The sequence below is a fragment of the Sus scrofa genome, chromosome 2, assembly GCF_054392235.1.
Source record: "Sus scrofa isolate SSC_HxYL_T2T_F1_AM1 chromosome 2, Sscrofa_HxYL_maternal_Yorkshire_Landrace_v2.0, whole genome shotgun sequence".
Lineage (NCBI taxonomy): Eukaryota > Metazoa > Chordata > Mammalia > Artiodactyla > Suidae > Sus > Sus scrofa.
The window spans coordinates 150,587,830-150,604,309 of NC_139384.1; the positions used below are offsets into that span (position 1 = coordinate 150,587,830).

The 16,480-nt window shown below is 39.7% G+C and overlaps 1 protein-coding gene across 1 annotated transcript in view; it reads right to left on the bottom strand.

Annotated features, from left to right (window-relative positions):
• Positions 1-6,801: 6,801 nt before the first annotated feature.
• Positions 6,802-16,480, bottom strand: part of NME5 (NME/NM23 family member 5) — a 39,362-nt gene continuing 29,683 nt past the window's right edge. The window contains 1 exon segment of the mRNA NM_001444690.1: positions 6,802-11,284. Coding sequence (NP_001431619.1) covers positions 11,201-11,284 — 84 coding nt within the window. The 3' untranslated portion in view covers positions 6,802-11,200.

The following is a 16,480-nucleotide window of genomic DNA, read 5'->3' on the forward strand; positions in this document are numbered from 1 at the left end:
AATTAGAACCACTTCTTGGAGTTCTCTTGTGGTGAAGTGGGTTAAGGATTCAGTGATTGCCACTGTAGCAGCTTTGGTCACTGCTGTAGCATGGGTTTGATCCCTGGCCTATGACCACATGCTGCAGGTGTGGCCAAAAAAAAAAGTACCACTTCTGGTTTCTAGAAACATGTAGTCTGTAAAACAGCAATAGTCAGATGCTCTTCAGGTATATAGTGTTATGATTAGATTTCACTAATTTGAATTTTGTGCTGAAGGAAGATTATTTGCACATTATATTCAAAAAGGATTTACTATTAAATTACCACCACAAATAAGATAGCAGGTGGAAGTTTTTAATTGATTTTTTCAATAATATTTTTAAGTGCTTCTTCTTCAAGGGGATCCTGACATAATGAATAGCACTCTAGGTCTAAGCCAGGAACATAGATCATCAGCCATTAACTTCACTCGTGACCTTGGGCATGTCTCTTAACTACCCTAAGCCTCTTTCTTCAACTATAAATAAAGGGGTTGGATTAGGTGGTTTAAAATTAATTAGAAAAACTTTGTTTTAAGCAGATGAGTAAGAACATCCAGTGGTTAAATGTAAATAAAGATATTAGTGCCTTTAGTAAAATGGAGAATGAAAAGGGATTTGGAAGTACTTTCTGAGTGAAGAAGGAAGAGAACCTATGATTGTAGGTCACAAAAAAGCAAACACATAAACTGGGTAAAGCCCCAAGTTATTTATACACAATAAATCTATTAAATGAATGAACTTGGTTTGCATACAACACTTAGTTGGCCCTAAGAGGAAAACAAGAAGTTTCCTATGTTTATGAAAAAGCACAGTGAAGTAACGGAAGGGCTTTAGAGCCAAATATAATTAAGTTCAAAACTCTGGCTCTAATAATTCCCAGATTATGAACTCTAAAATCAATCACCTTAACCTCATGATTGCTGTGAGAATTAAATAAGTTAAAGTGCTTAGCACAGTACTTGGCATATAATAGGTAACAAAAGACAGTAATCCTTCCGTTAATGATGGGAACATAATCCATATATAAATAAGTTTTTTTTTTAAAAACGACATGAGGGAGTTCCCATCGTGGCTCAGTGGTAACAAACGCAATCAGCATCTATGAAGACGCAGGTTCAATCCCTGGCCTCACTCAATGAGTGGGTTAAGAATCTGGCATTGCCGTGAGCTGTGGGGTAGGTCACAGATGAGACTCAGATGTGGTGTTGCTGTGGTTGTGGTGTAGGCTGGCAGCTATGGCTCCAACTGGCCCCCTAGACTGGGAACTTTCAGATGCCACAGATGCGGCCCTATAAAGACAAAAAATAAATAAGTAAAATAAAAATTTAAAAAGACATGAGGTAAATATTAACAGCTAACATTAACTGAGTGCTTACTCTGCGTCACCAGGCACTGTTAGGTACTTAAACATATATTATCACATTTAATCCTTACAACAACCCTGTAAGGTAGTTACTATCATTATCCCCAGTTTAGAGATGAGGAAACAGACTCCAAGAGGTTAAGCAATTTTTCCCCGGTCACAAAGCTAGGAGGTCATGGAGTTATAATACAAAACTCTTTTGCTATTGCCAAAGGCCAAATCCTAAACCATTTCACTACATTGTCTAGTACATTAAAGGAGTATATTAAGTGCCAGAGAAGTCAGAAATTAAGCATGAGTAGTTCATAGGCACAAGAGACAAGTGTATATTACAGCAAAATATTAAGAAATTGGCTCCTAGGCTAGGAATTGTATAAGCATAAAAAAGTTAGGAGATGTTTGTCATGTGTGAGAGCAGAGTAAAGGAAGATCAAATATAGAGTTAAGAATGAGCAAGGTGAGCAAACAGATTGCTCTAGCTAGAGCAGACAAGGTTCTGGGGAGATAGGTTTTGAAAGATAAGCATTGACCAGTCTGTGAGAGCCCTGAATGCTGGAGGAACAAACATGAAATATTTTTCCAGCATCTTACATATATATACAAGACACTCAGCAATTATTTGTTGATTGTCACAATGCAGTGAAAATTAATTTCAAACCTAGCTGTCCATGGAAGAAAGAAACCTGTTTTTTGATAAGGACAATGTCTATTCAACTTGAATCCCCTGATGCACTAGAACAGGAAGAAAACATATCAGCACACTGCTTTTTTTTTTCTTCTTTCTTTCTGTCTTGACTGCCACACAGCATATTGAGTTCCCTGGTTAGGGATCTGATCCAGGCCACATCTGTGACCTATGCTGCAGCTGCGGTGATGCAGTTTGGATCTGGTGTTGCTGTGGCTGTTGTGTAGGCCGGCAGCTGCAATTCCAATTCCACCCCTACCCAGGGAACTTCCATATGCCACAGTTGTGGACCTAAAAAGAAAAGAAAAGAAAAAAAAAAAAAAAAAAAGATGAAGTGACTTCTAAAATAACAGCTGTGAAAAGGAAGAAAAATATCCTAAGAAGATGCAAGAGCATGGAAGCCAGTGAAAAGCCAACTCAAAGGGCGAAGGGTCAGGCCTCAGACCAAGGTAAACGCTCAAGAGCTGAGGACTGAAGAGTTGAGGGCACCCAGACCTACAGGAAGCTAGACAAAGGGTCTGGCTTCCTACACACAATAGTGTGTTCAGGCTGGGTCCTACGTATTAGCAAAAGAAAAGGGAATGTTGACAATGTGATTTCATCAATTGGCCTAACAATATTACATTTTGACTTAATTTAGTGTATTGTGCTTCTCACCACAAAGATAAAGATGGTTTCAAATATTCCATTTTCTCAAACCATCCCTGAGAGGCAAGAAGGAACTCATAGTGGTTTGCTACTTATGTATTGAACTTGTATCTCTGAAAGGAGCAAACAAGTCATTCTAAAATTTGGGGATCCTAGTAGAGATAGCATTTTAATTGAACTTTTAAAGATTGAAGCTGAAAAGTCTAAAAATTTTCATCTGGGGTGTTTAGTCTGTAGCCAGTCATCAGATGGTCAGAAGTTGGGCATGACTAATTCTTCACAGTCCATTTGCTAAATGACACATTATAAAAAAGCAAGCACTACTGAAAAGGATGTGCTTGTTTCCAAAGCTTCAACCTCATTGTATACTGATTGTTTTATATTTGTCCGTGTCTAATCATTTTATGGTGCAAGAGGCTCTAACCACATATATATGTTAAAGGCTCTTTGAAAAGTTCTCACATTGGCAAGGACTAGGAACACTAGATAAAGACCAGAGAGGCTGTCTTTCTGGCCCCAACATAAAGGCCACCCAGAAGGATTAGGATTTTATAACCTGATTAAAATAAGACCAGATAAGATTTACTAACCCCCAAGATGCTTATTCTTATAAAATAGCTTAACCTCCTCTATCCCAGCATTAGAAAACATGTGCAGATCTTTTTTTAAAAATGATTTTTATTTTTTCCACTATAGTTGATTTACAGAGTTCTGTCAAGTAGTAACCAGATCTTAATAGAATGGTTGAGAATGCTAAGTAAGTTCAGTAGCGCTGCTTCAAAATTAAAAAGCTGGACACTGAGAGATGCAAATAATGATATTAGGAAGATCATGTTGTTAAGAAGATATTAAGAAATTGTTAAAAATAATGTTAAGATCATGTTAAGAACAATGATGTTTAAAGAAGAATCCAGAAATTGTGGTTTATGTTGACACATTGTTCGCAGTTGTGTCTTTAAAGAACTCTATTTCATCTAATTTGTCACAATTTATTAGCATAAAGTCGTTCATAACATTCCCTTAATGTGCTTTTACTGTCTGTAAGGTCTGTAGTGATTTAACAATATTGGGCTAACTAAGCAGAATTGTTTTGAGAAAGGAAAAAAGGGTGGGGAGAAATGTGAGGTTACCTTGATAGACCATGTGAAGCCATAACTTTTCCAAGGAGCATTCCATCGGCACCTCAGCCAAGAAATGCAGATGAGGCAAGTGGCGGGGGGAGGAGGAATTTTTTATGGTTCTAGTGATGGGCTGTTGTTCGGATTAGCTGCCCATTTGTCTGCAAGCTGCTTTCTCCTCCCATTCCAAGCTCCCTGCCATCACAGTGCAGCTGCTGGTCAGGAAGCCTGAGGAAGGGGCTCCCTCTGGAGCTGATGGCAGTGGCACTTTGGAAAGTGCTGGCAGGGGGTGAGCTATAAAAAACAATTTGGTCTGGGAACAAAAGGCATCAATCACAGCAGTGTCATCAGCCCTTGACTTGGATGGGGGGAAGAGAACTTTCTGGGTCACTTTGGAAGTAAACAGGAAAGAAACAGAACATTATATTATTTAGTCGTCTCCCCTTTCCGATGGAATAAAGGGTCTAATTAATTTAATAGGAAAGCTATGTTTGACTCTTCTACAACGATTTTTTTTTTGGTCATGTCTTTCTGTGAGGTGGGAGAAAGCTATTTCCCTTGCAATCTTTATCTGCAATTGCCAGAAATCACTGGACTCTACTTTAGAAGTCAACTTCCCTGTTAAAGGCTCATACGCCAAGCAGTTTTTGAGATGGAATTAACTTTGGAAAGTAATTATGGATCTTAAATTAAAGGTGTAAAGTTAGCAAAGTGAATGTTATGAGTCAGGGGACTCACAAAATGAAGGACCCAAGAAAAGCACCTGAAAACAAAGAAGTAGCAGACAAAGAAGAACCGAGCCACCTCTGAACAAAAAATCTAAACTTAGTTTTTTATTTGTTTTTTGGCCATGCCCACAGCATGAGGGAAATTCCTGGGCCAGGGATTGAACCCACACCATAGCAGTGACCAGAGCTGTTGCAGTGACAATGCCGGATCCCCAAACCGCCTTGCCGCAAGAGAATTCCTAAATAGTTCTCTTTTTCTCTTTTCTTTTTTGGCCTTTTAGGGCCACACCCAGGGCATGTGGAAGTTCCCGGGCTAGGGGTCTAATTGGAGCTGCAGCTGCTGGCCTGCACCACAGCCACAGCAACACCAGATCTGAGGTATGTCTGTGACCTACACTGTAGCTCGTGGGGCAATGCCGGATCCCTTAACCCACCGAGCAAGGCCAGGGATCGAATCGGCATCCTCGTAGATACTAGAAGATTTTTAACCCACTGACCCACAACAGGAAATCCTCTAAATAGTACTTACATAGAGTTAACTACAAGAGAGAAGTGGTAGTATTTCTGAGATGGGAAAGTGCTTCACAAAAGTATCTTTTTGTGTGTGTGCGCACGTGTTTTCTTGAGCAGCTCCTGCGGCATATGGAGGTTCCCAGGCTAGGGGTCTAATCAGAGCTGTAGCCACTGTCCACCAGATCCAAGCCATGTATGCAACCCACACCACAGCTCACAGCAACACCAGCTCCTTGACCCACTGAGCAAGACCAGAGATCGAACCAGCAACCTCATGGTTCCTAGTCGGATTCGTTAACCACTGCGCCACGACAGGAACTGCAACACAAAAGTATCTATGACACTTTCAAAGCATAGCAGTGACCCAAAAGCAACAGCAGTGAAAATGCCAGATCCTTAAACCCTAGGCCACCAGGGAATTCCTCCTCCATTTTTTTTTTTTTTTTTTTTTTTTAATGGCTATACCTGCAGCATATGGAAGTTCCAGGGTCAGGGACTGAATCTGAGCAGAAGCTGTGACCTAGGTTGCAGCTGTGGCAACACCAGATCCTTTAATCCACTGCTGGGCAGGAGGTTGAACCCACAACTCCACAGTGACTTGACCACTTTGCAGTAGGATTCCTACCCCACTACACCACAGTGGGAACTCCTCTCTTCCACTTAAAAAAAAATCAAATGTCAGGTCTGGAGACTGAAGCTGACTTCCAGTATAGACCTTCTCTGCATGCACAATGCTACCTCTTTTCTACATAAGAGGCGGCTCTTGTGCTGGAAATAACAAAAACATTGTCGTTTCCTGTATGTTCTTGGCCATTCCTCAAAATATGGTCATCCATTATTTCTTTGTTTTTAAGATTTTACATTTTCCAACACTGATGCTGAAGGTGTTTTGAAACAGAGTGAGCTGGAGTTCCCATGGTGGCTCAGTGGTAACGAACCCAACTAGTATCCATGAGGACTCAGGTTCAATCCCTGGCCTTACTCAGTGGATTAAGGACCCAGCATTGCTGTGAGCTGTGTTGTAGGTTGCAAATGTGGCTTGAATCCCTTGTTGCTGTGGCTGTGGTGTAGGCTGGCAGCTGTGGCTCCAATTTGACCCCTAGCTTATGAACTTCCGTATGCTGTGAGTGCAGCTGTAAAAGGCAAAAAAGAAGAAAGGAAGAAAGGAAGGGAGGAAGGAAGACTGTGAGCACACCAGTTCCAGGAGGAATATGTCCAAAAACTTAGATAAACACCAGGACTGAGAACTTGCAAAACATCTTGATCTAGAGAGTTTAAAGATAGTCTATTAATAAGGAAGTGTTAGAATTCTCTTGTGGTACAGCAGGTTAAGGATCTAGCCTTGTCACTGCAATGGCTCAGGTGGCTGCTGGCAAGGGTTTAGTCCCTGGCTCAGGAATTTCTTTTCTTTTTTGTTTTTGTCTTTTTAGGGCTGCATCCATAGCATGTGGAAGTTCCCAGGCTAGGGGTCGAATTGGAGCTGTAGCTACAGCCTATGCCAGAGGCACAGCAATGTTGGATCCAAGCCGCATCTGCGATCTACACCACATCTGACGGCAAAGCTGGATCCTCATCCCACTGATCGAGGCCAGGGATCGAACCTGTGTCCCCATGGATACTAGTCAGATTCGTTTCCACTGAGCCATGACAGAACTCCTGGCCGAGGAATTTCTGCATGCTGTGGGTGCAGCCACAGGAAGGGAAAAAAAAAAAAAAGAAGTGTTGCCAACCCTTTTAATATTGACGACCATTAAGATATTTATCTTTTTAAAAGTTAAAAAAAAAGACAAAAGCAGTAACATGCACACTGTAAAAAAGTGTAAATACAGCTATACGAAAATTAAAAAACAACAGATACACCAAAAAAAAAAAAAAAAACCAACAAAAAACCAAGCTGTACAAAAATTAAAAGCGTATTCCACCATTCAGCCATCCAGAGATTATATAATAACACTTGAGCAGGCATCCTTCTGCATCTCATTCCACACATACAGGTACTTCTTTATCAAAGTGAGATCACACTTTACATATTGCTTTGTAACATTTTTTTCAGTTAATCTTTACCTTCCAAGATATTATGTTTTCATCTCATCTAATACTCAGTCTAGATTCCAATCTTCTCAGGTGTCTCAAAAATGTCCGTTGCAGTTTGTCTGCCTAAATGAGGGCTCAATCTAGAAACAAGTATTGATTCTGATTACGTATCTTACATCTCTTTTAATCTAAAACAGTCCATTTTCCCATGAAACCAATTTGAAGAAAGGCTGGGGCAGCTGTCCCACAGAACATCACATCTTGTAAATTTTTGTTGATTTATGGTGTCCTTTACATGATCACATTATCCTGTAACTACAAGCTAGAAATTTGACCTAACAGCTTGATAATTTTAAGGTACACATTTGGCGAGAACACATCATAGGTGATTAGTATATTTCATTTTGTATCAGATCGAGAGCTATATAAGATATGAATGTTTCCCTATCAACGATGTGAAAAATTGACCACCAGATTATGACGATAACAGATCTTTTTTCTTTTTTCACCAATTTCATTTGTGAAAAGTTTTAAAGCATAGAAAAGTTGACTAGTTCAGTGAACTCTTGGGTGTCCACCACCTTAACAATTTGTTAATATTTTTCTAACTTTATCTACACATGTATAAAATATTTCCTTCTTGCTTAACCATTTGAAACTAAGTTGGAAACATCAAAAAATTCACCCTTAAATATTTTATAATGTATCACCTAAACATAACGACATTCCCTCTAACAGCCATATCATTTTGACCCTTTGTAATTTAGCAATTATTCCCTAATACCATTTAATATGTAGTTAATATCTAAATCTCCTTAATTGGCCCCCAAAGGTCTTTTACAGATTTTTTTAAAACTAGTATCCAGTCAAGATCTACTCTTTGCTTTTGGCTAAATTATCTTAGTCTCTTTCAGACACTAGAAAGTTCTTCCCCATTTCCACTTTTTTTTTGAGGGGGGGCTGCACCTGCTACATGAAGAAGTTCCAGGGCCAGGGAAGTGCTGAGAAGAATTTCCTGGTGGCTCAGTGGGTTAAGGACCTGGCATTGTCCCTGCTGTAGCTCTGGTCACTGCAGTGGTGTGAGTTCAATCCCTGGCCTGGGAACTTCTGCATGCCATAGGTGTGGCCAAAAACAAGGTGGTTTATAATTGTATATATTTTTTAAATTAAGATTTAATAACTGAGAATTTTTCAGTTTTTGGAAACTAGTAATTCATCACAAAAACATAACCAGGAAATATAACCTAAGGACTTTGGTAGAGTGACCAATCATTCCATTTTGCCCAAGACTAAGGAGCCTCCCAGGATGTAGGACTTTCAGAGATAAAACCAGTAATGAGTTGTCACCCTACTGTCTGGTCACCCTTCGAGGGCACTTATTTATGCTGAAGAAAATAGTTATATATATGACTGGTTGAAAGTATAACCCAGTTCTAACCATTTTTATTATACTAAACATAGGTATCCCCTTTTGTGAAAGTTGACTTGATGTCACTTTGCTTTTACAGAAGATCTACATTCATATATGTTTTCACTAACCAAAAGAAATACAAAGAGATTTTTGCTTTTATGAAAAAAGGCAAAAAGGGAAAATAGAACTCAGCCTTTGTTTTGCCAATTCAGAGGCAGTGTGCACACCAAGCTACAAGAATAGCAGCACTAACATCCTTCCTAGGAAATTATACTCAGCATCCTAAAATCAGGCCACCATAGTTTTGAATTGTATCTGTATCCGGGCCTTATCTCAATGTACTTTTTGCATCTGTTACCAAGACGTGTACTAAGCTAACTATGTCTATACTTTACACCCTTTCAGCTTATGAAATTTCACAGGAATGTTCTACAATTGGAAAGCATAGGAAACCAGTATGTATATACTTACACTTTTTAAACTGTCTGAACTATGCATTAATCATGCATTTAGATACAGAATACAGGCTAGGGAAAATATCACAACTAAAATTCCATGTCTTGGAGATACTGCTATGGTGCAGTAGGTTAAGAACTCAGCATTGCTCCAGCTGTGGTGTAGGTCTCAGCTGCAGCTTGGGTTGGATCCCTGGCCCAGGAACTTCCATATGTTGCAGGTGTGGCCAAAATACATAAAACAAAACAAAACAAAATAGGAGTTCCTGTTGTGGAGCAGTGGAAATGAATCCGACTAGTAACCATGAGGTGGCAGGTTTGATCCCTGGCCTTGCTCAGTAGGTTAAGGATCCGGCGTTGCCGTGAGCTGTGGTGTAGGTCGCAGATGTGGCTCAGATCTGGCATTTCTGTGGCCCTGGCGTAGGCTGGTGGCTACAGCTCTGATTCAACCCCTAGCCTGGGAACTTCTATTTGTCCCTAGTGTGACCCTAAAAAGCAATAATAATAATAATAATAAATTAAAAAATAAAATACAATTCCACATCTTACCTCTCAAAAAATAATAAGCAATATCTTACATTAGATATTACTTAATGCTATATCTCAACATTACTTCTTCTATTCTATGACTTAATGTTCCATCACTGTTAAAATCATATCCTAAATCAATAACCATTCCAATACATTGAGCTCCACAGAAATAGCACCAGGGCAAGTGAGAACCAGATGGGCAATTTATGACTCTGTGACTCACAGAGCAAAAAAAAAAAACTAAAAATAACTAAACATGAGAAAGGATATTCTAAGAGACTGAGAAGTATCATCATATGCATTCTTTGTACAAACTTGCCAGGAGGAGCACAAGTAGTACCCAGATGCTTCAGTCACCTTCTCGGAGTTCTCTAAAAAGTGCTCAGAGAGATGGAAGACAGTGTCAATTAAAGAAAAAGAAAACTTCCAAGACATAGCAAAGGCAGACAAGACCCTTATAAAAGAGAAATACAAAACTATGGTCCTCCTAAAGAAACAAAAAAGAAAGTCAAGGACCCCACTGGACCCAAGAGGTAGCCTTCAGTCTTTTTCTTGTTCTGCCCTCAAATCAAAGGAGAACACCCCTGCCCACCCATTGGCGTTGTGGAAGGAAGAAAAAAAAAAAAAAAAAAAAAAAAAAAAAAACTGGGATAGGAGTTTCCTGGTGGCTCAGTGGGTTAAGAACATGGCATCGTCACTGTTGTAGCTCAGGTCGCTTCTGTGGCACAGATTCATCCCCTGGCCAGGGAACTTCATGTCACAGGTGTGGCCAAAAAAACAAAAACTGGGAGAAATGTGGAACAACACTGCTGCAGATGACAATCAGCCTCATGAAAAGAAGAGTGCCGAGTTGAACAAAAAATATGTGGCAAAAAAGGGAGTCATCAAGGCTGAAAAAGAAGGAAAAGAAGAAAGATGAAGAGGATGATGACAAATCAATTTGTTCTAGTTTTTCCTTGTCCAAAAGCATTTAACCTGCCTATACACAATTCACTCTTTTTAAAGAAAAAAAAAAGAAAGAAATGTAAAGCTATGCAAGACTTGTTTTTAAATTCTGTAGTGTGTTTTTTTGTATAGTTAACATACTACCAAATACTTCTTTAGCTAGCCCTGGCCTGGTGGTATTTTCAATAGCTACTAACCTTGCCTAGTACATTTTGGGGGTTGTAAATTGGCAGACAAATTTAAAGAAGGTTCTTGTTGATGCACAGTTATGTATGGGAATGGTAGTTTAATTATCTTCGGTTGTTTCTGATGCATCTTACATGAATTAATTGTTCTCTTAACTGAATAACTCTCTGCAGTCACAAAAATAAAAAGTTGCAGTTGTTTCGTTGACATTTTAAATGCTTCTAATATAATGTTCTTATTAGAAAAAAACACAGGAGTTTCCTAGTGGTCTAGTGCTTAAAGATCTGGTGCTGTCACTGCTGTGGCACAAGTTTGACCCCTGGTCCAGGAACTTCAGCCCGCCACAGGTGTGGCTGAAAAATAAAAAATGAAATCATACCCTAAGCCTCTATTTTACCTTAGTGTGATCTGCTTCACAAAATACATTTGTTCTTATAAAATTTATTTTTAAGAAATAATTTATTTCACATGCAGTTACTTAAACCCTTAGGAATTACTTTTTTCTTAAGTAGAAGCATGCCTTTTATAGTAAGAGAGTTCGTGAATTGTTCTTCAAGGGCTTTAATGAGATTCTTCTACAATTGGATGATGACAAAGTTTAGGTTTGTTGGGATTATTTTTCAGCAGCCAATCAGCTAGCCAAATCTATGGGAAAAAAAACTTAAGTTAATAAACATATAAATATTTTCTTCAATATAAACTATTAATTTAAAACCTAAACAGTTTCCAAAATCACTTTAACAATAATAAGAAAATGACCAACAAAAACTGAAACAGTAAGTTTACATTACTGTTGACAAGACTGTCAACTATAGATCCAAATTTGAAAGGAAAGTAAAACTGTCCATTCAAAGATGACATGACCTTATATACAGACATACCTTGGTTGAGTGCACTTGGAAGAAGCTGCATTTTTTTTTTTTTTTTAACGAATTGAAAGTTTTTGGCAACTCTACATTGAGCAAGGTTATCAGCACCACTTTTCCAAGAGTATTTGCTCACTTCATGTCTTCTTGTCATATTTTGGTAATTCTCACAATATTTCAAGCCTTTTCTTTATTATATTTGTTATGATGGTCTATGATCAGTGATCTTTGATGTTACTATTGCAAAGAAATCGATTTGCAGTTCCTGTTGTGGTTCAGTGGAAACAAATCTGACTACTAGCCACGAGAAAGCAGGTTAGATCCAAGGCTTCACTCAGTGGGTTAAGGATCTGGCATTGCTGGGTGCTGTGGTGAGGTCACAGACAAGGCTCGGATCTGGCATTGCTCTGACTGTGGCTTAGGCCAGTAGCTACAGCTCCAATTTGCCCCTAGCCTAAGAACCTCCATATGCTGCAGGTGTGGCCCTAAAAAGAAAAAAAAAATTATGACTTATTGAAGGCTCAGATGATGGTTAGCATTTTTTTAGCAATAAAGTTTTTTGTTTGTTTCTTTTTATAGCCACACCTGCAGCATATGGAAGTTCCTGGGCCAGGGTCAAATGAGAGCTGCAGATGCAGCCTAAGCAACACCAGATCTGAGCTGGATATGCAACCTATGCTGCAGCTTTGTGGCAACACTGGATCCTTAACATACTGAGTGAGGCCAGGGATCAAACCTGCATCCTCACAGAGACTATATCAGGTTCTTAACCCATTGAGCCATAATGGGAAGTCCAGGAACAAAGTATCTTAAAATTAAGGTATAACAGTACTATATATAAAAGAGATAACTAACAGCAGCCTACTGTATAGCACAGGGAACTATGCTCAATATTTTGTAATAACTTACAAGGGGAAAAGAATCTGGAAAAGAATATATATGTGTCTACATGTATACATGTATGTGTGTATACTCAATCATTTTGCTGTACACCTGAAACGAACACAACATTGAACATTATAAATCAACTATATGTCAATTAAAAACAAATAAAATTAAGGTATATTCACTGTTTTTAAAGATATAACATTATTGTACACTTAATAGACTACAGTATAGTATAAACATAATTTTTTTTTTTTTTGTCTTTTTGTCTTTTTGCCATTTCTTGGGCCGCTCCTGAGGCATATGGAGGTTCCCAGGCTAGGGGTCGAATCGGAGCTGTAGCCACCGGCCCACGCCAGAGCCACAGCAATGAGGGATCCGGGCCGCGTCTGCAACCTACACCACAGCTCACGGCAACGCCGGATCGTTAACCCACTGAGCAAGGGCAGGGACCGAACCCGCAACCTCACGGTTCCTAGTCGGATTTGTCAACCACTGCGCCACGACGGGAACTCCCATAATTTTTTTTTTAATAGCCATACCTGTGGCATATGGAAGTTTGCAGGCTAGAAGGTGAATCAGAGCTGCAGCTGCCAGCCTACACCAGAGCCACAGCAATGCCAGATCCGAGCTGCATCTATGACCTATACGGCAGCTTGTGGCAACATTGGATCCTTAACCCACTGAGTGAGGCCAGGGATCAAACACACATCCTCACAGACAGTATGTCAGGTTCTTAATCTGCTGAGCCACAATGGGAACTCCTCATAACATTTTTATTTTTGTAATGGTCACACATGAAGCATATGGAAGTTACTGGGCCAGGGATTGAATCTGAGCCACAGCTGCGACCTACACCACAGCCATGGCAGCACCAGATCTTTAACCCACTGTGCCAGACCAGGGATTAAACCCGTGCCTCTGCAGCAACATGAGCTGCTGCAGTTGGATTTTTATTTATTTATTTATTTTGCTTTTTAGGGCTGCACTTGCAGCATACGAAGTTTCTCAGGCTAGGGGTCTAATTGGAGCTACAGCTGCTGGCCACAGCCACAGCCACAGCCACATCAGATCTGAGCTACGTCTGCAACCTACACCACAGCTCACAGCAACACCAGATCCTTAACTCACCAAGTGAGGTCAGGGATCAAAACTGAAACCTCATGGCTCCTAGTTGGACTTGTTTCTGCTGCGCCACGACGGGAACTCTGGCAGTTGGATTTTTAACCCAATGTGCCACAGCAGGAATGCCAACATAACTTTTTTCAAAGAATTTTTTTTTTCAGCCACCCTTCGGCAAATGGTGTTCCTGGGCCAGGGATCAGATCTGAGCCGCACTTGCAACCTAGGCTACAGCTCCGGAAATGCCTGCATCCCGGCACTCCAGAGATGCCACTGATCCCATTGCACCACAGCAGGAACTCCATTCAACATACCTTTTTTGTGTATGTGCTTTTTAGGTCTGCACCCGTGGCAGATGGAGGTTCCCAGGCTAGGGGTTGAATTGGAGCTGCAGCTGCTGGCCTGTGTCGCAGCCACAGCAACACCAGATCCAAGCTGCGTCTGTGATCTACGCCACAGCTCACGGCAATGCCGGATCCTTAACCCACTGAGCAAGGCCAGCGATTGGATCCTAGTTGGGTTTGTTAACCACTGAGCCATGAAGGGAACTCCCCAACATAACTTTTATATAAATTGGGAAACCAAAAAATGTTTGTAACTTGCTTTAATGCAATACTTGCTAAGTTGTGGTGGTCTGGAACCTAGCCTGCAATATTTCCATGATATACCTATATAGTAAAATCCCGAAGAATCTAAGAAAGCTACTAGAGCTATTAAATGAGTATGGCGGGAGTTACCACTGTGGCATAGTGGGTTAATGATCCAGCCTGTCTCTATGGAGGCACCAATTTGATCCCTGCCCCAGTGCAGTGGGTTAAGGATCCACTGAAAAGAAAAAAATAAATATGAATATAGCAAAATTATAGTTTATAAGATCAATATACAAAAATCATTTATGTATCTTTATATCAGCAATGAATGATTCAAAAAGAAAATTAAATCACTTTCATTTATAGTAGCCTTGGAAAAAAATCTAGGAATAAATTTAATTAACTTATGTACCAAAATTTTTAAAATATTGCTGTAAGTCCTAGGAAGCACATGAAAAGATGTTCAACATGTCACTAGGGAAATGCAAATCAAAACTACAATGATAGGCCATTTCACAACTAAAAGGATGGTTATCATCAGCAATACAAAGACAAAAAAAAGAGTTCCCTGGCAGCCTAGCAGTTAAGAATCTAGCATTGTCACTGCTGTGGCTCAGCGGTTAAGGATCTAGCACTGTCACTACTATGGCTGAAGTCGCTGCTATGGCATGGGTTTGATCCATGGTCCAGGAACGTCTGTATACCACAGAAGCAGCCAAAAAAACAAAGCCAAACACAACAGAAAAGAACAAGTGTTAGCCAGGACACAGAGAAATTGAAACACTCATACATAGCTAGCAGGAATGTAAAATGGTGTAACTGCTATGAAAAACAGTTTAGTGGTTACTCAAAAAGCTAAACTTAGAGTTACTTAGAAAATCCATTCTTAGGTATATAGCCCTAAGAAATGAAAACAGATACTCAAAGAGATGCTTATACACCAGTGTTCACTGCAACATTATGTACAATAGCCAGAAGGTAGAAACAACCCAAGGAGTTCCTGCTGTGGCGCAGCAGAAACAATCTGACTGGCATCCATGAGGATGCAGGTTCAATCCCTGGAGGCGCTCAGTGGGTTGGCAATCTAGCGTTGCTGTGAGCTGTGGTATAGGTTGCAGATGCAGCTCGGATCCCAAGTTGCTGTGGCTGTGGTGCAGGCAGGCAGCTGCAGCTCCAATTTGACCTCTAGCCTGGGAACTTCCGTATGACGCAGGTGCTGCCCTAAAAAGCAAAAAAAAAAGAAGGAAAGAAACCCAAGTATCTATCAAGAGATGAATGGGTAAAAAAATTTGATATATACATATAATCGAATATTATTAAATCCTAAAAAGAAATGAAATTCTAATGCAAATGCTACTACATGGGTAAACTTTGAAAATGTTATGCTAAGTGGCATAAGCCAGGCATGAAATGAACAAATATTACATGATTCCACTTACATGATATATATCTAGAATAGGCAAATTCATGGAAACAGAAAGTGGACTAGAGGTTACTGAAGACTGGGGGAAGGTGGTAATGGGGAGTTATTGGTTACTGGTTACAAAGTTTCTGTTAAGGATGATGAAAAAAATTGGAAATAGGTAGTAATGATGACTATGCAACATTTGTGATTATAAAATGGCAAAGCTTATTAATATTTACCACCAAAAACCTAAAAAAACTGTTAAGTATATATGAAAGTACTGAAAGTAATGTTAAAAGCAATTGTTTATTGTGGTACTGTTAGAATATGCAGACCCATGTAAAGGAATACATGCCCAGATATATACTTGAATGTGTGATAAATGAGGCTTCATAAATTAATGTACGAGGACAACTAGTCAGAAAAAAAAATCAATTTAGATCTTCTTATGATATATACAAAAGTAAATTCCAGGAGTTCCCGTCGTGGCGCAGTGGTTAACGAATCCGACTAGGAACCATGAGGTTGCGGGTTGGGTCCCTGCCCTTGCTCACTGGGTTAACGATCCGGCGTTGCCCTGAGCTGTGGTGTAGGTTGCAGACGCAGCTCGGATCACGCGTTGCTGTGGCTCTGGCGTAGGCCGGAGGCTACAGCTCCGATTCAACCCCTAGCCTGGGAACCTCCATATGCTGCGGGGAGCGGCCCAAGAAATAGCAACAACAACAACAAAAGACAAAAAGACCAAAAAAAAAAAAAGTAAATTCCAAATGCAGAGCAAAATTAAATACAAAATAACTAGAAAAAACAGAAGTGAATATTTAGCAAAACTTTCCATAAGATAGAACTTTCTAAACTTGGTAAAGTAAAACAATAAGAAAAAAAATCAAAGTTTGACTTATTAAATATTACTTAAAAGGTAAAACAAAAAGTTAAACAAAAAAGGAAATATTTTTGCAGCAAATAAGACAAAGGT